The 25,084-nt window shown below is 39.4% G+C and overlaps 1 protein-coding gene across 16 annotated transcripts in view; it reads right to left on the reverse strand.

Annotated features, from left to right (window-relative positions):
• Positions 1-25,084, reverse strand: part of CSPP1 (centrosome and spindle pole associated protein 1) — a 230,271-nt gene that overhangs the window by 7,274 nt on the left and 197,913 nt on the right. For all 16 annotated transcript variants that reach the window (XM_021089277.1, XM_021089276.1, XM_013996695.2 and 13 more), the window contains 4 exons: positions 20,258-20,397; positions 16,765-16,905; positions 14,706-14,752; positions 11,047-11,110 (listed from right to left, as the gene is read on the reverse strand). In XM_021089277.1, coding sequence (XP_020944936.1) covers positions 11,047-11,110; positions 14,706-14,752; positions 16,765-16,905; positions 20,258-20,397 — 392 coding nt within the window. The remainder of the gene's footprint in view (positions 1-11,046; positions 11,111-14,705; positions 14,753-16,764; positions 16,906-20,257; positions 20,398-25,084) is intronic.

The following is a 25,084-nucleotide window of genomic DNA, read 5'->3' on the forward strand; positions in this document are numbered from 1 at the left end:
GACTATTGTAAACAGTGCTTCAGTGAACACAAGAGGTGCATCTTTCTTTCTTTCTTTTTTTTTTTTTTTCCTGTCTTTTTGTTTTATTAAGGCCACACCCGTGGCATGTGGAGGTTCCCAGGCTAGGGTTCCAATTGGAGGTGTAGCTGCCCACCACAGCCACAACCACAGCAACTCCAGATCCAAGCTGCGTCTGTCACCTACGCCAAGTTCACAGCAACACCAGATCCTTAACCCACTAATCGAGGCCAGGGATCAAACCCACAACTTCATGGTGCCTAGTCAGATTCCTTTCCACTGTGCCACAACAGGAACTCCCATCTGTCTTTTTGAATTATGGTTTTCTCGAGATAAATGCTCAGGAGTGGGACTGCTGGATTATGCCGTTTTTCTACTTTTAGTTTTTTGAGGAATCTCCATTCTGTTTTCCATAGTGGTTGTACCAATTTACATTCCCACCAAATGTAGGAGGAGGGTTCCCTTTTCTCCACAACCTCTCCAGCATTTATTATTTGTAGACTTTTCGATTAATGCCATTCTGACTGGTGTGAGGTGATACCCTGTGCTTTTGACTTGCATTCCCTGATAATTAGCAATGCTGAGGGTCCTTTCACATGCTTTTTAGCCATCTGTATGTCTTCTTCGGAGAATTATGTATTTAGATCTTCTCACCATTTTTTGATTGGGTTCTTTTTTTAATTGAGCTGCATGAGTTGTTTGTGTATTCTGGAGATTAGTCCCTTGTCAGTCACTTTGTTTGCAAAAGTTTTCTTCCATTCTATGTGTTTTCTGTTTCTTTTTGTTTGTTTCCTTTGCTATGCAAAGCTTTTAAGTTTAATTTAGGTCCCATTTGCTTATTTTTATTTTCATTACTCTAGGAGGAAGACCCAAAGAGATATTGCTGTGATTTATATGAAAGAGTGAACTGCCTGGAGTTCTCCTCTGGCTCAGCAGGTTAAGGATCTTGCACTGTCACTGCTGTGGCTTGGGTTTGCTCTCTGGCCCTGGAACTTCCGTATGCCCCTGCCCCCTGCCTCAGCCCAAAAAAAGTAGTGTTCTACCTATGTTTTCCTTTAGTTTTATATATCTTACTGAAGAGATTGTCTTTTTTCCATTATCATAGATTAGTTATCCACAGGTACATGGGCTTTCTATTCTATTCCACTGATCTATATTTGCTTTTTGTGCCACTACCAGTACCATTACTATTTTGATGACTGTAGCTTTGTAGTATAAAGTCAGGGTGCCTGATTCCTCCACCTTTGTTTTTTTTTGGGGGGGGGATATTTGGGGGTCTTTTGTGTTTCAAGACATATTTTAAAATTTTTTGTTCTAGTTCTGTGAAAAACTGCCAATGGGAATTTGATAGGGATTGTATCAAGTCTGTAGACTGCCATGGGCTGTATAGCCATTTTGAGAATATTGATTCTTCCAACCCAAGAGCATGGTATATCTTTCCATCTGTTCGTGTCATCTTTGATTTCTTTTGTCAGCATTTTATAAATTTCAGAGTGCAGATCTTTTGTCTCTTTAGGTATGTTTTTTCCTTGGTATTTTATTCTGTTTCCTTAATTTCTCTTTCTGATCTTTCATTATTAGTGTTTAGCAATACAAGGGATTTCTGTGTATTAATTTTCCTTTTTTTTTTTTCTTATTAGAGCCACACCCATAGTGTATGTAAGTACCCAGGCTAGGGGTCCAATCACAGCTACAGCTGCCAGCCTATACCACAGCCAGAGCAATGCAGGATCCAAGACACATCTGTGATCTACACTACAGCTCATGGCAATATCAGATCCTTAACCCACTGAGCGAGGCCAGGGATTGAACCCGCATCCCCATGGATACTAGTTGGAGGGTTTCCACTGTGCCACAATGGGAACTCCTGTGTGTTAATTTTGTATCCTGCAACTTTGCCAAAATTATTGATGAGCTCTAATAATTTTCTGACAGCATCTTTAGGATTTTCTACATATAGTATCATGTCATCTACAAACAATGACAGTCTCCTTTTATTTCTTTTTCTTCTTTGATTGCCATATCTGGAACTTCGAAAACTATGTTGAATAAAAGCAGTGAGAGTGGATATCCTTGTCTTGTTCCTGATCTTAGGGAAATGCTTTCAGCTTTTCACTACTGAGAATGATGTTAACGGTGCGTTTGTCTTATTAGGTTGAGGTAGGTTCCCTCTATGCCCACTTTCTGCAGTTTTTAACATAAATGACTGTTGAATTTTGTCAAAAGCTTTCTCTGCATCTATGGAGATGACCATATGGTTTTTATTTTTTAGTTTGTTAATGTCGTGTATCACAGTGATTGATCTGCAGATATTGAAGAATCCTTGCATCCCTGGGATAAATCCCTCTTGATCATGGTGTGTGATCCTTTTAATATATTATTGGATTCAGTTTGCTAATATTTTGTTGAGGATTTTTACATCTCTGTTCATCAGTAATGCTGTCCCTGTACTTTTTTTTTTTTTTTTTTGTCTTTTTGCCTTTTCTAAGGCCACTTCCCACAGCATATGGAGGTTCCCAGGATAGGAGGTCTAATCGGAGCTGTAGCCACGGGCCTACACCAGAGCCACAGCAACGCAGGATCTAAGACGTGTCTGCAACCTACACTACAGCTCATGGCAATGCCAGATCCTTAATCCACTGAGCAAGGGCAGGGATCGAACCCGAAACCTCATGGTTCCTAGTCGGATTCGTTAACCACTGGTTTTGGTATTAGGGTGATGGTGGCCCCTTAGAATGAGCTTGGGATTGTTCCTTCCTCTGAAACTTTGGAATAGTTCCCCAGGATAGGTGTTAGCCTTCTCTAAATGTTTGATAGAATTTGCCTGTGAAGCCATCCAGTCCTGGACTTTTTTTTTTTTTTTATGAGTTTTAAAATCACATTTCAATTTCAGTACTTGTGACTAGTCTATTCATATTCTCTATTTCTTCCTGGTTCAGTCTTGGAAGAGTGTACCTTTGTAAGAATTTGTCCATTTCTTCTATGTTGTCCATTTTATTGGTATAGCGTTGCTTGTATATCTCTTATGATCCATTGTATTTCTGCAATATCTGTTGTAACTTCTTCATTTCTAATTTTAGTGGCTTGACCCCTCTCCCTTTTCTTGATAAGTCTGGCCAAAGGTTTACCAATTTTTGTCATATTTTGTCATTACCAATTTGTTGATCTTATCAAAGAACTAGCTCTTAGTTTCACTGATGTTCTTTATTGTTTTGTCTGTATTTCATTTATTCCTTCCCTTATCTTTATGACTTCTTTCCTTCTACTAATTTGGGGTTTTGTTTGTTCTCCTTTGTCTAGTTGCTTTAGGTGTATATGGTTAGGTTGTTGGAGATTTTTCTTGTTTCCTGAGGTAAGACTGTATTGCTATCAACTTCCCTCTTAGAAATGCTTTTCCTGTATCCCCTAAGTTTTTTGTTGTTGTTTTTAGCACTGTACCCACAACACATGGAGGTTCCCAAGCTAGGGGTCTAATTGGAGCTACAGCTGCTGGTCTATGCCAGAGCCACAACAATGCCAGATCTGAGCCGCACCTGCAATCTACGCCACAGCTCATGGCAACGCCGGATTCTTCACCTACTTAGTGAGACCAGGGATCGAACCTGCAACCTCATGGTTCCTAGTCGGATTTGTTTCCACTGTGCCACAAAAGGAACTCCTTTTTTTTTTTTTTTTTTTTTTTTGTATCCCCTAAGGTTTTGTATAGCTGTGCCTTCACTGTCTCTAGGTATTTTTTTATTTCTTTAGTGATCCACTGGCTGTTTTGCAGTGTATTGTTTAGCCTCCAAGTGTTTGTGTTTTTTATCATTTTTTTCATTGTAATTTATTTCTAAGCTCACAGCACTGTGGCTGAAAAAGATTCTTGATATGATTTGAATTTTCTGAAATTCACTAAGGCTTGGTTTGTGGCACAAGAGGTGATCTACCCTAGAGAACATTTCATATGCACTTAAGAATGTGTATTCTGCTGCTTTTGGATAGAATGTTCCATAAATATAAATTATGTCTCTGATCTAATGCATCATTTAAGGCTTGTGTATCCTTAACTGATTATCTGTTTAGATTATCTGTGCATTGATAAAAATGGGTATTGAAAAAAAAATCCCCTATTTTTGGATTATAGTCAATTTCTCCTTTTATGACAGCACTTACCTTATATATTGAGGTGTTCCTATGTCAAGTGCATATATACTTAAAATTTTTACATGTTCTTCTTGGATTGATCCCTTGGTCATTATGTAGTGTTCTTCTTTGTCTCTCTGTCTTTATTTTAAAGTGTGTTTAGTCTAATATGAGTATTGCTACTTCAGCTTTCTTCTGATTTCCATTTGCATGGACTATCTTGTTCCATTCCCTCACTTTCAGCCTGTATGTGTCCCCAGATCTGAAATGAGTCTCTGTAGAAATCATATGTTCTTGTTTTTGAATCCATTCAGCCAGTGTGTCTTTTGGTCGGAATATTTATTCCATTTACATTTGTGGTAATTACCAATACGTATGTTCTTATTGCCATTTTGTTAATTGTTTTGGATTTATTTTTGTACATCTTTTTCTCTTCCTCCTTTGTTCTCTTTTATTGTGATTTGATGACTTTCTATAGTGTTGTGTGGATTGCTTTTTCCTGTTTTTGTGCGTGTATCTACTACAGTTTGTTTTGTTGCAGTTCTCATGAGGTTTTCATATAGCAGTCTCTCTATATATATACAAGATTGTTTAAATTTGCTGGTCACTTAATTTCAATTGCATTTCTAGTACCCTGCATCTGTACTCTTCTCATGATTGCTAGTTTTGATAAAGTATATGTGTGTGGATGATTTCCTATCCTTGCTTTATGTTTTTCTTTTACTGGTAAGCTATCCCATAGGTAATTTTCTTTTATCTAGTTGTGGCATTTTCTTTTTCATCTAGAGAAATTTCTTTAGCATTTGTTGTAGAGGTGGTTTGGTGGTGAATTCTCTTAGCTTTTGTTTATCTGTAAAGCTTTTAATTTCCCCAATCTGAATGAGAACCTTGCTGGGTAGAGAATTCTTGGTAGGTTTTCACCTTTCATCACTTTAAATATATTGTGCCAGTCTCTTCGGGCCTGCATGGTTTTTGCTGAAGAATAACCTGGTGACCTTATGGTTTCACCTGTATGTTATTTGTTGCTTTTCCCTTATTGCTTTTAATATTTTTTGTCTTTCATTTCTGTCAGTATGTGTCTTGGTGTGTTCCTCCTTGATTGGTCCTGTATGGGATTCTCTATGCTTCCTGGACTTGAATGACTGTCTCCTTTCTCAATTTAGGGAATTTCTGGCTAAAATCTCTTCAAATATTTCCTCAAACCCTTTCCCTCTCTCTTCTCCTTCTGGGACTCCTATAATGTGAACACTGGTGCATTTAGTGTTGTCCCAGAGACCTCTAAGACTGGCCACAGTTCTTTTCATTCTTTTCTTTATTCTGTTACACCACAGTGATTTCCACCACTCTGTTTTCCAGCTCATTCATTTGTTCTGCTTCAGTTATTCTGCTGAGTCCTTCTAATGCATTTTTCATTTCAGTTATTGTATTATTCATCTCTGCTTGTTCATTAGGTATTACAGCTCTTTGTTAAACATTTCTTATAATATCTCAGTCCATACTGGCATGCTTTTTCTGAGATTTTGGATCACCTTCACTATCATAACTCTGAATTCTTTTTCAGGTAGATTGCCTATCTTCACTTCACTTAGTGATTCTTCTGGGCTTTTTTTTTTTTTTTTTTAAGGGCTGCATCCATGGCATATGGAGGTTACCAGGCTAGGGGTCTTAATCGGAGCTACAGCTGTCAACCTACACCACAAGCCACAGCAATACCAAATTCGAGCCACATCTGTGGTCACATTCTGTGACCACAGCTCACAGAAATGCTGGATCCTTAACCCACTGAGGCCAGGTATTGAATCCACAACCTCATGGTTCCTAGTCAGATTTGTTTCTGCTGCACCACAATGAGAACTCCATGGGCTTTTATCTTGTTTCTTCATCTGTAGCATATTTCTCTGCTATCTCATTTTACCTAACTTTCTGTGTTTCTAGTCTTTCCACAGGCTGCAAGATCATAGTTTCTATTGCTTCTGGTGTCTGTCACTTGGTGTGTAATGATGGTCCAAGGGCTTGTGCCATCTTCCTTGTGGGAAGGACTGCTGCCTGCCCACTGGTGGGTAGAGCTGGGCCATATTCCTCTGGTGGGCAGGGCTATGTCCAGGCATGTGCTTAGAGGTGGCTGTGAGCTCACTACAGCTTTAGGCAGCTTGACTGTTGCTGGGTGGGGCTGTGTTCCTATCCTGCTTGTTGTCTGGCCTGAGATATTCTAAGCACTGGAGCCTACAGGCTGTTGGGTAGGACCAGGTCTTGGTCCAAAATGACAAGCTCTAGTAGAGCTCTCGCCAATCAATATTTCCTGGGGCCTCTGTCACTTATATCTTTACTCCACTGGAGAGACAGGAAATACGGCTGAGGTGAAAAGCACCAGGCAGACAGAGGCTCCTCATCCCAGCTTCTACTCACTGACCAGGTCAGTAAGTTGGTCAAGTCACTCCCCTCACTAGGATTCACCTCTTCTTGGCACCCACAGCTCCTCTTCTGGCTACTGCTTCAGCTCACAAACAGCACTAATCACCAGGGCTCCCAATGGCACTGATGTAAATTGTGAGTGCTGCACCTACAGAGCTGAGGCCCAAGTGTGCCCTGGGCCTCACTTCTTTTTTAAAGACTTTGTTTACAACTTTTTAAAGGTCAGTAAAACTGAGTGGAAATCACATAAAATTCACATACTCATAGCTTACCCCATTTATCAACAGCCCCCATAGAGTGGTGCATTTACTAAAACTGATGAACCTTCATGTGACACATCGTTATTGCCTAACATTCGTGTTTACATTAGGGTTCATTCTTAACATTGTATATTCTATGGGTTTTAACATGTACCCAGAATTACAGTATCACACAGAATAGCTTCACTGTGCTACCAATCCTCCATGTCGCACCTGTTCTTCCTCCTTCTACTCTAATCTCTGGCAACCACTAATATTTTACTGCCTCCATAGTTTCACCTTTTTCACAAAGTCATATAGTTGAAATCATACAGTATGTACCCTATTCAGATTGGCTTCTTTCACTTATCTATACTCAAGGTTCTTCCATGGCTTTGTAGCTAATTTCTTTTTAGCACTCAATAACACCGTGTTGTCTGAGTATATCACTATTTTATATATATATATATATATATATATATATTTATATATACATTCATATTCTTAAAGACAACTCAGGGTTGCTTTTAGGTCTTGGCATTTATGGATAAAACTGCTATAAATATATGCATGCAGGTTTTTTGTTTCAGATCTTTTGGGTAAACACCAAAGACTGTGAATCCTGGATCATATGGTAAGAATATGGTTTAGTTTTGTAAGAAACCACCAAGCTGTCTTCCAGAGTAACTGTACCATTTTCTGTTCCCATCAGCAATGAGTGAGAATTCCTATTGCTCCATATATTGCTGGCATTTGGTGGTGTCCATGTTATGAATTTTGATCATTCTAACTGGTATGGAGCACTATCTCATTGTGCTAATTTCAATTTCCCTGATAAAACGTGACTTGCATTTCCCTAAATGAGAAATGATATGGAACACCTTTTCATATGCTTATCTGCCATCTGTCTTGTCTTCTTTGGAGAAGCGTCTGGGTCTTTTGCCCATCTGTTAATCTGATTGTTTTCCTATTGCTGAGTTTTTTTTTTGTTTTTGTTTTTGTTTTTGTTTTTTTTGTCTTTTTGCCATTTCTCGGGCTGCTCCCGTGGCATATGGAGGTTCCCAGGCTAGGTGTCCAATCAGAGCTGCAGCCACTGGCCTACACCAGAGCCAGAGCAACGCAGGATCTGAGCCACGTCTGCAACCTACACCACAGCTCACAGCAACACTGGACCCTTAACCCACTGAGCAAAGCCAGGCATCGAACCTGCAACCTCATGGTTCCTAGTTGGATTCAAGTTAACCACTGAGCCATGACAGAACTCCCTCTTATTGCTGAATTTTAAAGAATTCTTTATGTACTTTGGATAAGGATCCTTTATTAGATGTGTCTTCTACAAATAATTTCTCCCAGTTTATGGCTTGTCTTATCCTCTTGACATTGTCACTTGCAGAGCATTAAAAGTTTAATTTTAATGAAGCCCAGTATATCAATTATTTCTCTCTAGACTGTGTTTTGATGTTGTATCTAGAAAGTCATCACTATGTCCAAGTTATCTAGGTTTTCTCCTATGTTATCTACTAGGAGTTTTATAGTTTTTGCATTTTACATTCAGGTCTGTGGTCCATTCTGAGTTGATTTTTGGGAAGGGTGTAAGGTCTCTGTCTAGATTCACTTTTTTGCATGTAGATGTCCAGTTGTTCTAGATCTTTTCTCCATAGTACTACATTTGTTCTTTTGTCAAAGAACAGTTAACTATGTTTGTTCAAGTCTATTTCTGGGATTTCTATTCTGTTCCATTTATCTATTTGTCTATCTTTTGCCAATACCACACTGTCTTCATTACTGTAACTTTACAGAAAGTCTTGATGTCAGGTACTGTTAGTCCTCTGACTGTTCTTTCTCCTTTAATGTTGTGTTAGCTATTCTGGGTCTTTTGCTTCTCCATATAAACTTTAGAATCAGTTTGTTGATATCCACAAAGTTACTTGCTGGAATTTTTACTGGGATTGCATTGAATCTATAGATCAAGTTGGAAAAAACTGACATGCTGACAATATTGAGTCTCCCAGTCCATGAACAGAAAACATCTCTCCATTTATTTAGTTAGTTATTTTATGAGAGTTCTTCTGTAGCTGTCCTCACATATAGATCTTGTACATATCTTCTAAGGTTTACATCTAAATATTTCTTTTTAAGAGGTGCTAATGTAAATGATGTTTTATTAAGTTTTAAATTCCACTTGTTCACTGCTGTATATAGGAAAATGATTGAGTTTTGTGTATTAACCTGGTATCCTGCAAGCATGCTATAACTGCTTAATAGTATCAGGTTTTTTTCTTCTTCTTTTGGTTTATTCTTTCAACATTTTCTACAATCATGTTATCTGTGCACAGAAGCAGTATTATTTATCCCTTCCTCCTGTGTACCTTTTATTTCCTTTTCTTCTTGCCTTACTGCATTAGCTAGAACTTCCATAATGATATTGAGGAGCAGTAAGAGGGGTACCTTTGTCTTGTTTCTGATGTTAGTAAGAAAGTTTCTTTAGTTTCTCATCACTAAATGTGATGCTAAAGGTGGGTTTTTTGTAGATGTTCTCTAGTGAGTTGAAGGTCCCCCTCAATTCCTAGTTCTGATAATTATCATGAGTAAGGTGTTGGATTTTGTGTAATGCTTCTGCATCTACTGATAATGATGATAATGAAGATTTGTCTTTAGCCTGTTGAAGCAATGGATTATATTTGGATGAATTATATTAAGTGAATGTAGGTCAGCTTTAATAACTGGGATAAATCCTTCTTGGCTGTTAAGTGTATACTGATTTGTAGTTTTCTGTCATGACTCTTGTCAGGTTTCGGTATTAGAGTAATGCTGGCCACAAGGAAAGCATCTGGAGTATTCCCTCTACTCTTGTCTTCTACAAGAGACTGTAGAGAATTGGTATAATTCTTCCCTAAACGCTTGGTAGAATTCATCAGTGAACCCATCTGGCCTTGATGTTCTCTTTTGGAAGGTTATTAATAATTGGTTCAAATTTTTTAATGTTACCATAGTCAATTTGGGATTTTTGTTCTAGCTTTATTAAGATAGAGCTGACATGTAATACTGGGTTAGTTTAAGCTGTACAATGTGATGACTGTGAAATGTTTACCACAGTAGGGCTAGTTTACACATCCTTCACCTCACATGGTTACCACTTTATTGTTGTTGTTATGGTAAGAACATGAAAGCTCTACTGTCAGAACAACTGTCAAGTATCAAATATAGTATATTAACTATCATCACCATGCTGTACATGATATTCCCAGAACTTACTCACCTTAAAACTGAAAGTCTGTACCCTTTTGACCAACATTTCTCCATTTCCCCATCTCTCAATTTCTTTAGTAGATGGAGTCCTATTCAAATTGTATTTGGCAGACTGTGACTTTCAAAGAGCTGGTCTATTTCATCTAGATTATGCCCCCCCCCCCCCCCCGCCAAAGGCATTGACACTATCAGCCTTGACAACATTCACAGTCATGACTATGGGACACTTGTAGTGACCCTTAGTCAAAAAGACAGACTGCACTTTTCTGGTCCAATATAAGGCCTACGTAATGAAATATTCTAAGACACTGTCTTAAGTGCCCCATATTGTCTTCATTATTAGCAAACACTGGTCACATTTCCCTGATGTCTTGAGCTATCTTCCCATCCTACTTCCTACTGATTTCTCTATCTTTACTCACTCTCCACCATATGACTTCCTTCGAAAAGAAAAACTTATACACAACTAATACATGTAGAAGAGAGAATTCTCTGATGGCCCTAGAATAGCAGAAATGCTTATGAACAGAGTACCTAATTATAAGTGTCTATTGCAGTACTTGTACCATCACAATATCTTCTGAAGACTAAGTTATATTCTTACAACTTTTTAAAATGGAAATATTTATTAAGACAGTTGTGGATTCCCATGCAATTGTAAGAAATAATACCAATCCCTTGTACAGTTTGTCCAGTTCCCCCAATGGTAATATTTTGCAAAACAAGAGCAGTAGTCTCACACCCAAGATATTAATACTGATAGAATCTATTGATCTTATTCCGATTTCCCCAGTTTTACTTATAGTCATTTGTGTGTTTGTGTGTATTAAGTATCTGATTTTGAAAATTTTATAAGTTATATTTAATGATTATTAGGTTAGTAAGACAAAATATTTTTTTACCATTTACACAACAAAGAGTAAAGAATTGATTTTTTAAGTATGAAGAAAAACAAATATAAATAATGCTTAATATTTAAATAGATTGGTAAAATAAATATACTCACCAATAAAAGCACTATCAGATTCCAATAATGAATTTTTCAAGAAATCATCTTTGTCCTCTCTGGGCTAAAAGGAACATTATATATTAATGACTATTTTTATTAGTCCTGTGTGGGAAAACAACACATTTGTACTAAGAGGCACAAGTCTCCATGCTCTCCCCAAAATTAGCAAAAGAGGATGGGGAGAGGTAGGATGGGCTGCTTTCTTCCTCCACTATATTCCAATGCCCAGAAAATATGGGAAACCCTTTTATTAAGAGTTACATTATTGCTGATGTAAACATAAGTGTGAAGCAATGAATTCAATTAAACCTTAAAAGTCTTTAAACCTTTGTCAAGATTCATTCATCCTCTGAATGAATCTATATAGTGCACTTACTATTTCCTCTGTGCTAGGAACTGGAGATACAAAGACGAGTAAAAGTTTCTGCTGCAGAGTGGATCACAGTCTTGTGGGAGAGAGGGAGGCGTGCCCTCAGAGGGCAGCCCCACGTGACAGCAGTTGTCACAAAGGCAAAGCAGAGAGAGGGAGGGACACAGGATTGGGTGGGGGGTGGAATAATGCCAGGTTTGGTCTTGAAATGAGCTCCCAAATGAGAGGTAATTAAGAAATACAGAGTTTATGATGTTACCTTATACAGTGGAAGGAACCTGAGGTCACCCAGCACCACCTCCCTGCACTCCCCTACCATATTTCTAGGACGTGCTAGATCACTGCAGTGAAGAGCTGTCCATTAATTTCTAAAGAAATGCATTTCAGGAGTTCCCGTCGTGGCGCAGTGGTTAACAAATCCGGACTAGGAACCATGAGGTTGCGGGTTCGGTCCCTGCCCTTGCTCAGTGGGGTTAATGATCCGGCGTTGCCGTGAGCTGTGGTATAGGTTGCAGATGCGACTCGGATCCTGCATTGCTGTGACTCTGGCGTAGGCTGGTGGCTACAGCTCCGATTGGATCCCTAGCCTGGGAACTCCACATGCCGCGGGAGCGGCCCAAGAAATAGCAAAAAGACAAAAAAAAAAAAAAAAAAAGAAATGCATTTCACCAATACCAATCTCATTGGTTATGAGAAAGTTTCTTTCTTTTAATGAATTCTTCCATATAATGAATTTAATTCTTTCGAAGTTAACACCCACGGCCTCTACTTCTGCTTTCTAGCATAACAGTAATGGTGGTAATCGCATCTAATATTTACCAAATGGTCTGAACCAGCTATTCTTAGCATTACATACATATGCTTCATCTGCTTCTCTTCCACTTCAGTCCTTGACACACTGAAAAGAGTGATCAGAGCCCATTCAGCCCTAGCTTCACTATGACAATCTTCTCCAGATTCACCATTTGTTTTCTATATAGTCCAGTTTCTAGTAAAGTGAGCCCAAAACTTATTAGCTTTTTTTTTTAACAACCACGATAAATTGTTGGCTTATGCTCAATTTCTACTCAGCAAAATATGGTGTTATTAATCCAGGACTTTAACCAAAATCCCACAATTTCAGTACCATTCCAGTAATAAATGTGGCTGCCACATACAGAGAAAGTTAGTGTTCAGGAAAGGGGTCCATCTGTCTCAGGCAACACGGGACAGGGACAAGAAGGGGCTCCAGAGTCCAGCAGGGGTTCAGACATGGGGTTTACTTGCTCACTGGCGTGTCACCATAGTGAGCAGTTTCCTCTTATGTAAAATAAGGATAAGCTTACCTTGTTGTGAACTTGAGAGCACATAAATGTCAAGTACCTCGCATCGGTACAGAGTGTCACTATTACAACACTGTTATCATCATCAGTTCAAAACCAAGCACCCACTGCCACCAACTAGTAATGCTGGGCAACTAACAGCCTAGCTGAGCCTGACTAATAATCTGAAAATGGGGATAATACATACTATCATTATCAGTGTGAGGGAAGATTAAATTTATTTCCAACCTCGATCTTTTCACGAACTCTTTTCCTTATCCATGTACTCACCAGCTCCAATTGACTGTCTAGCAGGCATCTCAGACTTAACTTAGTGACTTCAACTAGGTTCCTTCTGCCTCACTCTGAAAGTGGTGTTTCCTGCTTCTTCAGAGACCTTGAAGCCCACCTTTGACTCCTGTCGTATCCCACATCCAGTAGGTCAAAAATCCCATCAGGTCTCCTTTCAAAATAAATCCAACCACTTCTGACTTCCCCTGCTCCTGCTCCAAGCTAAATCACCTTATCTCTTAATTAGATAAGAGCAGCAGCCTCCTACCCTCTCAGTCTATCCTCAGTGAACAGCAGTCAGTGTTAAAACATGAACCCAACCATGTCAATCCTCTGCTCAAAAACCTCAAAAGTTTCACATTACATTCACAGCCTAACAGGCAAAACCCTACGGCCCCTGGAGCTCCCAGACTGCTTCTGGCTCTCCCACCTCCGCGGGGTCCTCGCTCACCTTGCACACACACACACCAGGCTCACTCCTGCCTGGGGCCTCTTCAGGCAGCCTCTTCCTCCAGATGTGTTCCCTGATATTTCACTTGGCATCTCCCTGATGTCCTTATTCGAATGTTATCTGCCCAGTGAGGCCTTCCCTGCTCACTGTACTCCAGACTACAAACCTCCTCTCCCTGTCCTCCCAGAGCCCACAATTTAACATACTAAATATTTTATTTCTTTGAACACTGTCTCTCCCTCTTTCTAGAAAGTAAGCCCTAGAGGACAAGGATTTTTGTTCCTGTTGTTGTTCACTCCTGTACCTCCAAGCACCTGGACTAGTATCTTGTCCACAGTAAGTGTTCAACACATATTTGCTGAATGAAATGGCTCATGCCCTCCCTTTGTTCAGTCTTTGCATAGATGCACCTCCCCAGGATGGGAGTGAGGCCCTTGTCTGGCTTATTCTCTTTAGAGGCTGCTTGTATTATAGACTCACACCTGCTGACAGCTGACCCCATTCATTACAAGGCTTTTAATATATTACCTCACTTAACCTTCACAACAACCTTCAAGCTTGTTTTTATTAAATTAATAAACTTTATATAGAAATCACTACATGCTAGGCCTGTCCCTAAGTGCCTCCAAATATTAATCAATTTTAATCTTATACCCACCCTCAGAGATAAGTACTGTCATTCCATTTTTCAGATTAGCAAACTGTGGCAAAGAAAGATTAAATACCTTGCCTGAAGTCACAAAGATAAAAACAGACTAACCTGAACAGCCTAGCTCTGGAGTCTGTTCTTAGTCATTACAATACACTTTCTCTGCATATTACATTAACATAGGTCTAGCTGACCAAGACACTGATGAGACAAGATTTAAATTCTATTTTTTTTTTTTTCTTTTTACAGCCACATCTGCAGCATATGCAGGTTCCTGGGCTAGGGGTCGAATTGGAGCTGCAGCTGCCAGGCCTATGCCACAGCCACAGCAACACAGGATCCAAGCCACATCTGCAACCTATGCCACAGCTCACAACAACGCAGGATCCTTAACCCACTGATCAAGATTAGGAATAAAAACCACATCTTCACAGACACTATGTTGGGTCCTTAACCTGCTGAGTCACAATGGAAATTCCTAAATTCTTTCTTAATTCAATATTCCTGAAGAATTCAAAATTGGACTATTCACTTATCATATTCCTAAAAATGTCTATCCCCCAAAACTAGCTTAAAAATTATAACTTCTCTTACCATTCTATAGTCCCGTACTTTAGTGCTTGAGACAGCATCCAAGTCAACTGCAGTTAATGGAGAGAAAAACAAATTAACAGGCTAGAAAATACTGGAGTTCCCGCTGTGGCACAATGGGGCTGGCGGCATCTCTGCAGCACCAGGACACAGGTTTGATCCTAGCCCAGCACAGTGGGTCAAAGGATCTGCCTTAGGTAGGTCACAACTGGGACTCAGACTCAACCCCTGGCCCGGGAACTCCATATGCCGTGGGGGCAGCCAAAAAGAAAAAAAAAAAAAAAAGTTCAAAAATACTTTAAAAGTAAATACAAATTTTAGAATATTTTTTGTAACTAGCTGTCTACTAGAAATCACTTTTCAACTATCACATTTCATAACATTTTAAAGACAGTTTATGAATTAATATAACCCAGTATCCATCCACTCTAGTTGGATAAAATTATCCCATTCACATTTAATTAAGTATAAAAAGTAAAATCACTGTGAATTTAAAACTGATGCCTATAGAAAAATAACTATCTCCTCATATTTCTACAATCTGTGCAGAAAGTTGTTGAGAGGAGTTAAACAGGGGGCTCCACCATGTGGGACAGAAGGAAACTAATTCGATTTCAGGCAAACATGTTGGATCGAGTGTCCCAAATGCCCCTGATTTGACCAGCGTTCCTCTGTGTCTCTCTGAATGTCAGTGCATTTCACCCTTTTACGTACTGCTTTTGGGAATAAACAGGCTGCCAATGATAGCCTGTATTCCTTCTTAAAATGTTTTATGGTTAAACCTTATTCTTATGAATTAAGTCATCACAGTGTCTGGTTGAAGGTGGGGTGGCTGCTGTAGAGGGTGGCTACCCTCAATGCCAAGTGCACCTGCATGCACATGGGGACAACTTTTGGGCTAATTGGCCCAAGGTGCCGAGATCACACCAGGTCATATCAGCTGCATCCTAAGGAAAAATTCCACCCTAACGGGTGTAAAGATTAAAAACTACTTGCTTCGCTTTTCTCTCCTGATGATACGCTTATTATTTACTACAGAATTTGGGTTTTTCTGCTTCAGAAGGTGATTGATGAGACCACAGTTCTGAACAGGATGGAGGGAAGACTTTCACCCATCAATCTTTAGAGAAGCCTTGACCTGTGATCTGAGCCCAAAACAGTCCATCATTTACTCCTGTGATATTCTCATATGGTGAAAAGTAAGTTCGCTGGGGTCTATAAGCCAGACAAACCTGCTTTAAAGTAGGGTCTTGAATTTTCCTAAAAATAACTAGTAGGACCATTTCCTTCACTTCTTGTTGCATGTTTATGACTCATTTGCCATGGCTAAGCTCCATGGCCTGTGGGCAGGCAAAGCTGGTGAGGATGTGAGGGTCATGCAGTGCACCCAGGTCAGGTGGGCCCACTGCTGCTCTCTGAGGCCACTAGCTCCACTCCGCCTCTAGGGGCCTGCCCACCCCACCCCAAGTTACACACTCCCGAGGGACCCTATAATTCTCCTCTGTGGCATTCATCACACTTGCTGAGCAGCTAACTTCTCCAACAAAGCATAAGCTCCTTGAGAGCAGCAGCAGATCTCACTCATCATCGTAATCCCTGGTTATGTACCTGCGCTCACAGTAGGCACTCAGTAAGTATCTGCTGATTGGCTGATTATACAGAAATTTACTCATAGCCCAGTCTGAAGCTTTAAGGAGTTTATGCTAAATCAAAACTCAAACTGGTAGAGAAACATCCCAAAGAACAGTGGTGTGTTTGCCCAGCATTCCTTCCATTGGGACAGGTGTCACCTGGCCTAGTCAAGGTACTCTATCCTCCTGGAGTCCTGAACAGCTGGACCCCCTCAGGCTCGAATAACATTCCCCAGCCAAGCCAATCACAGCCCTCTCTGGGACTTATTCTCTTCTGGGACTGCAAGCCAAAAGGGGCACATGAGAGTGGAGCTGCCAGTAGAGGGAGCCTGCCTCAGACTGAAATCAATACAAGAGATGGAGAAACAAAGCCAAAAACAAAAACTACCTGTTTATACTGTTTGCGATAGCAATGATAAATTATCTCTTACCTTCAACGCCTTCTTGCATTTTCATTCTATTCAGTCTCTTCTGCTGTTCTCTTAGCAGAGCTCGCTGCTGAATCTCTAAAGTATGATGATCTCTGGGAGGCTCTGGGTACATAAATTTCAGATCGACTCGTGTTTCTGAATCTGGTACAAAAATAAATTATATAACTACGTTAAATCTTGTTTCCAAATGAGATTTTATAAAAGTTCCCTATAAATAATTTAATTTTGAAATCAAAGAACAATATAAATAATGGGACATTGGCAAAGTCATAGGACATCATAAAACTAATGAACATGAAATTAATGTTCTTTACATAAATGTCTTTTCACAAACTTATAAGGGAGTCCCCAGAACAAGCAGCAGCTTACTGCTGCTTCTGCATCCCAACCTCTGCACTCCCCCAAGATGCCGCCCAGAGCCGGCGACAGGTACATCCATGCAGTTAGTCATCAGACTGTAACTCAGGTGGCTCTAACTCAGGCAGCTACCAGACACTAAATCCTAGCCAATGCCTAAAATATACTGGAAAAATGAAAACAATGGTATTGGCCAATTAGTATTTATAAATACGCCAAAATAAGCAAGATAAATGTGGGCTGGCTGGAGCTTACGGAGGGATGTCATTTCTGGAGAAAATGATAGTCTAAGAATTCACCTCTGCTACAAGTTCAAGAATATTAATTGATCAGAATGAAAATGTTAAAACTTAAACCTTAATTTTTAAATTTGAGAATAAAATTACAGTTCACACATTTTATTTTATTTTATTTTAGCTTTTTAGGGCTGCACCCACAGCATATGGAGGTTCCCAGGCTAGGGGTCTAAGCGGCAGCAACACCAGATCCCAGCCGCGTCTGCAACCTACACCACAGGTCATGGCAACGCTGGATCCTTAACCCACTGAGCAAGGCCAGGGATTGAACCCTCAACCTCATGGTTCCTAGTCGGATTCGTTTCTGCTATGCCACAACTGGAACTCCCTAGTTTACACATTTTAAAAGTCTTGAAAATACTATTCCTTTTGATCCATAGTGGAAAATGGGAAGCGGACTGAATAAGAATTAGAAAATGGTTAAGGAGTTCCCGTCGTGGCGCAGTGGTTAACAAATCTGACTAGGGACCATGAGGTTGTGGGTTCGATCCCCGCCCTTGCTCAGTGGGCCGACGATCCGGCGTTGCTGTGAGCTGTGGTGTAGGTCGCAGACGTGGCTCAGATCCCTCGTTGCTGTCTGTGGCTGTGGTGTAGGCCGGTGGCTACAGCTCCAATTGGACCCCTAACCTGGGAACCTCCATATGCCACAGGAGTGGCCCTAGAAAAGATAAAAAGAAAAAAAAAAGAAAATGGTTAAGAGCAAAGTTTACAGAAGAGACTCTGAAAACACAGACTTGGACTGAAGCCAACATCCCCATGTCCAGACTCAAGTTTCCCCTCTTTAAAAACAAGAGATGTCAACAACTAAGTCACATGATGAATAAGGACTAGGTACGATAACATGAACGGCTCGATTTTATGGTTTAAACCTTTTTGTTCTCAAGACCTCTTTACTCTCTTAAAGACTGAGGGCCCCAAAGAGCTCTTATTTACCTCCCCCCATACACACACGCCACATTAGAAATTAAAACTAAGGAATTTTTAAACCATGAAAATACAAAAACACATTCTATTAGCTTCAGAGCAATGAAGCCATCATATCTGCATAGGCTCTGGAACACATGGGAGAAAATAAAAGTGAAAAAAAAAATGTCTTAGTTTATAATACGAGCAGTTTTGACCTCACAAAAACCCCTGGCCAAACTCTGAGACCCACTGGCTTAATGCAATGCCTGGCATATAATAAGTAATCAATAAATGAAAACATTAAAAATTAACTGGGAACTATGTTCTAGTCACTTATGATAGAGCATAATGTGAGAAAAAAGAATGTATACATGTATGTGTAACTGGGTCACCATGCTGTACAGTAGAAAATTGACAGAACATTGTAAACCAGCTATGATGAAAAAATTAAAATCATATTAAAAAAAAGAAAAATTAACTGATGCTTGATGATATTTGTGCAGTTCCCATGGTGGCTCAGTGGTAAGGAACCCGACTAGCATCCATGAGGACACAGGTTTGATCCCTGGCCTTGCTTAGTGGGTTAAAGGATCTGGTGTTGCTGTGAGCTGTGCTGTGTTGCTGTGGTGAAGGCCAGCAGCTGCAGCTCCGTTCAACCCCGAGCCTGGGAAATTTCATGATGCTGTGGGTGCGGCCCTAAAAAGACAAAAAAAAAAAAATTAACTGATATTTGTATGTATGAATATATAATTGATCATACTTATAAATCTAAGTGAAAAAAACCAAGAATATTTAATAACATAGTTACATCTAGTTTTTATTTTACTTTTCTTTGTTTAATTAAGCTCAGAAGACTCATAAACATACAAAATATTGTGTTTATATTTAGGTGATTTGAATAAAATGTTTTTTTTTCCTTCTTTCTATCTTTCTAAATCTTCAGAACTGCCTAAAACGATATTACTTTTAAAAATAAGAAACAGAAGAAAAATTTAAATTCTGATTCATCTGGTATAGATCATATAACCACCATCCAATAATTTGTCTCCTCTGTTCCAACAGCTGCTGAGTGCTCCTGAAGAAAACTCACATATAACACACACTGAGGTTCCTCTACATGTTTCTGGTCTTCCAGGCCCCTGTCATCTGGGCAATCCTACTTCCCTAACAAGCTTTCTCTCCTCCCCCTAAGTGGCTGCATCAAATCTTCTCTACTCCCTTCCTTCATTAGCTCCTGCCTGCTCCCCTCAGGGATCTGCTCTCTTCAAGCCCTTAGGTGACTGTCTTCTGACAGCCCCTCCCTCCCCTATACCACACACCTCTTCCTCTTGCAGCAGCTTTCACATCAGCATCCTAACAAGTTCTTCCAGCTCCAGGCCCCTCTTATGCTTTCTGCCTCCAACACCTTACTTCCTATTCAATCCTCATTCCAAAGTTAATTGGCTTCTGATCCCATAATTCCACCGAAAAAGATCCAGCTGAGGTCACGAATGAGCTCTGATTCAACTGACATCATCTGGTATCCATCTTACACAATCCTTCCTCCCTGATACCTAAGAGAAAGTATCCCTTTCAGGGCACCACATTTTCCTGCTTTTCTCCGATCAATCTTAGGAAGAGAGACTCTTCCTTCCCCATCTCTTTCCTAAGCTCATTTTGCTATCCCTCCTCCACTAAATGCAAAGTGCCGTTCTTCACACTACTGAGGCTTTGAGAGCTAAATGCCTTCTAAAGGACAACAGTTTACCAAAGCTGCAGCCACCAGAATGGTAAACTGAAGAACTAGAGTATACAGAAGTTTTATTCATCATCACTTAAAATATATACCATAAAAGAAACCCTACTTTAGAAAAAGGATACAAATAATCTTCAAAAATACTTGACTATGGGTAGAATATTCTTGTGTATCTTTAAAATAGCAGCATTCTACTTACCTCTATCTTTCAGCTCATTAAAGTCATGAATATTCTGAAAAGTAGCAGCGTCTAAGCCCTTAGGTGACTGTCTTCTGACAGGAGCCTGTAACCGATGTCGGGCCATGTCAAATACATCCATGGGATTCCTTTCTCTTTTCCTATAGATAAATGACAATAGACGATAAAAATGTTTTATGGGAAGAAAATCTGAGTTGACATTTAACTCCCTGTACTATACAAGAAATTTGGCATCTTTCACCACATCTTTCACCATCTTTTCTCAGTAATTTATTCTAATAGCCGTTATTTCAATCCTTTGTATTAAAAAAATAGGGTATTTATAAGGTGATTGGAATTTTCAAAATGCTCAAAATAGCTTCTTAGAAGAATAGAATGAGTTAGTTTTAGCTTAAAATGTTCAAGTAGTAGCAAGATTACAGTCTTTGGTCAAAGAAACCAAGATTCAAAAACCAGCTCTGCTACTTACTAGCAGTTTGACTGTGATTTTAGCATCTCTAAGATGCAGATAATGTTTAGCCTTTTAGTCTTGTTGTGAGTATGAGATTAAATGAAATTACATATTATAAAGTACCCAGCATATACCAGGTCCCAATGACTGTCACCTTCCCCTCAACCTAAAATAGAAATCACACAAAGAAAGATGGTATTAATATGCTGCCCAATATAAAAGGTCATTATCCACAGTCCCCAACACTAATTTCACAATGGGCTTTCAGGGAACTTGATACCAAATCAGCTAATTAATACTCTGACCTTGTGGTACCTAGAAAGTTAGCATAGTAGGCAGGTAGCTTAGTAAGGGAGTTCTCAGCTAGGACTTTAGGGGACTGATTGTAAGAGAGAAGAGGAATGGAAAGAGTATCTCCAGCACTGAAAATAAAGTATCTGCTGCTGCTTCCCTCAGCCCTCCGTGGGTCCCCTCTATTTTTTAAAATGTAATTCTAAGCTACAGGTACATGAGAGTTGACCAGACTCCTGCCTCCATTTCTTTATTCACTAAATCTTCCCTAAGAACTTAGATGGGAAGAACTGAGATCCTTACAGGTGACGCCCAGTGTTCTTCTTGAGCTTCCCTTAGGGGACTGGGGGGGTTCACCATGGCCACAAAACTACCTTGTCAAGGCTGACACAGAGCTCTAACAGTGAACCACCTAGAGTGATAGGAACCGCAACAGACTCATTTACATGAAAAACAAATACTAAAACGGCTTCTAAGAAGACATTAAATTGGACTCCTGTCTACCATTAATGCCAATAGTTAAGTAGGCTGCTCAGTTAGGAATATACCTTATTAGCTCTTCTTTGCGCATAAGCTGCAGGTGCCTAGCACATAGTAGGGACTCAATAACATGGTGAATTAATTAATAAGAATGTCTTCCTGTGAAGCCATCTATTAAATTGGAATAAAGAACCAACCCTGAGATGTCTCTGATAAATACTGAAAACTACACCAAAATTTAATGAATTTAACCAATTCTTGCCAAATGATGGTAATTCTAACATATATTATCTAACTTAAGTTAGCATATAGAATTTACAAATTACTTTCAAATAAATATGTTTATTCTTCACTAGAATCTCATGGGGTAGAAACTGTCATGTGAGATTTGCAAACGAGAAAACTGAAAAGCTGCCTGGTTTCTCTTTCTTATACTGGTTTGCCAAAAGAAAGCACTACCTTCAATTTATAAATGAAAATAAAGAAAATGAATAAAATGTGAATAATCCATTATATTTAATTAAATATCCCTGTTTGGAATATGGAAAGATGCAACAGTTAAGGCATTTATAACATCTTAAAAGTAAATACAGAAAAACTATACTGATATTTTAATTACTTAGAAAGAGCTGACCTACTCTGGAAGAATTATTTGCTGAAAATTACCACCTTGGGTTAACATTCTATTACCTAGTTGGTCTATATCTTGACATTTCCTCACTTTGTTTACATAGCCAGAACATGCCTAGAGAATGCCAACAAAAATCTAAGCAAAGCATAACTAGGCAGGTTAACATGCTACCTTAAAATCCTGCCACATCCTGGATTAAAGTCAAAAACATCAGTATGAATTTAATGTGTACACAAACTGACAAAGGAACAATTACAGATACATTTATAACTTAGGATACTTATTATCTAGCTCTGCCTGCTAAAAAGCTTGGTTCCTAAATATCATTCCCCAAGAGGAACCAGGATTGTAGGGCTGGGACAGGGATAGATAAAGATAATCCCTGAGCGTCTTGTGGTACCAGAAAGTAAGGAAGTGCTTAAAAAGCAAAAGGATGGGACATGTCAAAGGGACAGGAGCCAACGTGGGACAGCTCCCATGGCCAAAGCTGCAAGAACTCAAGCAACAATATAAACAATTCCCACCACCTCCCAATTCTTTCAAATGCGCTAAACCCAGTGATTCCAGTGCTATCGTAAGGGTGTCACGTACCCTCTGATACAATGTGACGAGAGGCTACCCTATGGTAGCCTTTCCCAAACCCCTTATCTCCACCCCAGTCATGAGAAAACATCAGACAAACACAGACTGGGGCACATTCTATAGGATGCTTGGCCAACATCCCTCTAGACTGCCACAGTCATGAACAACTAAAAAACTGTCCCAGACCAAAGGAGACTAGGAGACAGGACAACTACATGCAGTGGGATGCCTTGTACTGATTAATCCTGGAACAGAAAGAGAACACTGATGGAAAAAATGGACAAATTCATAAAGTCTGGAATTCAGTTCATAATAATGTTCCAATGTCAGCTTCTTAGTTGTGACAAATGTATTCTGGGAATGTAAGATGTTAAAAGTAGGGAGAACAGAGTGAGGTGTGTATGGGAACTCTCTGTACAGAGTCTGCAACTTTTCTATAATCTAAAATTATGCCAAAATAAACCACTTAATGGAAAAAATAAAATAAACACCCTTTAAAGAAAGTGCAGTAGTTACCCACTGCACTGAATTTACAACCTACTAAAAGACTGCACCCCACTAAGAACACTGCTTTAGAAAATTTATGAGTCCTTTTGGCAAAAACGATCAGAAATGTATGGCAGCCTGTATATTATTTTGCTAAAAGTATTTCTGAAAATAATACATTGTTGAAGGAAAATATAAAAAACAGCTTTAAAATATAATTATCTATGATTATTCCATCTCTGAAGTTTTCTGTTCCTATTATTATTTCCCCAGCAAAGACCAAGTTTCTATGCCTGATTTTTCAGAAGACCAAGAAAGGCACAGTAAAGTGATTGTTTTTATAACTGTCTAGTCTATGTTTTCTTCTGGTCTTGTTCCATGTATCTCTGTCCTATCTTGAGCTTCCTTATCACTTATGAAGCAAAAGCAACTTCTGCATTTGTTTGCCTTCTGTACATGTGTCCCAAATTAGTCAATTCAGTGATTCCTCTGTAGCAAACTAAACCATCTATTCCTAAATAAAGAACTTGAAGAACGGTCTGTTCCCAATACTGATTTTTCACTGTCTAATCCTATTAATCATTTCATGGTTAGGGATAATGCTTTTGCCTTCAAGAAAGTGCTACTTCTAGAGTTCTCCTGTGGTTCAGTGGGTTAAGGATCCAGTGTTGTCACTGCTGTGGCTTAGGTCGCTGCAGTAGTGCAGGTTTGATCTCTCACCTGGGAACTTCCAAATTTTGTGGACTTGGCCAAAAAAAAAGAGAGAGAGGAAGAAAAGAAAAAAAAAATGCTACTTCTTTCATCTTTTTTTTCTTTTTCCTCCCCATTCCAACCACCATCACTATCATCACCATTGCCATATACATATATTCCTGGCTACAGAGGGACAGTTAAAATGCCCAGCTTACATATTTTATATTAGGTTAAATCAATATTCATTAAATACCTCATATTTCCACAGTAAATAGACTAGACAATTATAAAGAAATGTTTTATGAAGGCAATTTTATCTATATAAAATTGAAGAACATGAATTAAAAAGTATATTAGCTAATTAAGGAAAGTGCTGTTTTGCCAAAAAAGAAATAAAACCTACTACATACTATAATCATAAATAGACTAAGAAAATATAAACCATTTTGATTTACTTATACAGAGCCCTTCCACTAGAATATAATTTTTTTTCTGTGCCTATGGCAAGTGGAAGTTCCCGGGCCAGGGATCAAACACAACCCATAAGCAGTGACATGAGCCACTGCAGTGACAACACCAGATCCTTAACCTGTGGCACCACAAGGGAACTCCCCAGAATATAATTATTAGCTAGATTTCTTTTAGGAGAAAGGGTTATTTCAGTCATTATAATTTCACCAATAATCTGTGAAAAACTTTTTCAGGAGTTCCCGTCGTGGCGCAGTGGTTGACGAATCCGACTAGGAACCATGAGGTTGCGGGTTTGGTCCCTGCCCTTGCTCAGCGGGTTAACGATCCGGCGTTGCCGTGAGTTGTGGTATAGGTTGCAGACGCAGCTCGGATCCCACGTTGCTGTGGCTCTGGCGTCGGCCGGTGGCTACAGCTCCGATTGGACCCCTAGCCTGGGAACCTCCATATGCGGTGGGAGCGGCCCAAGAAATAGCAACAACAACAACAACAACAACAAAAGACAAAAAAAAAAAAAAAAACTTTTTCAAGCACGCAAAATTCTAGTAGATGTGGCTTTATGATAAAGATTATTTAATCCTGTTTCCAAACTGTAGGATTACTGGATGGATTCTGATTCTTTATCCTGACAAAAAGAACCCAAGAACAAAGGGAAAATACATTTGAAACTTGCTTGATATGGGAGTTCCCATTGTGACGCAGCGGAAACAAATCCAACTAGGAACCATGAGGTTGCCGGTTCAAT

The sequence above is a fragment of the Sus scrofa genome, chromosome 4, assembly GCF_000003025.6.
Source record: "Sus scrofa isolate TJ Tabasco breed Duroc chromosome 4, Sscrofa11.1, whole genome shotgun sequence".
NCBI classification, from domain to species: domain Eukaryota; kingdom Metazoa; phylum Chordata; class Mammalia; order Artiodactyla; family Suidae; genus Sus; species Sus scrofa.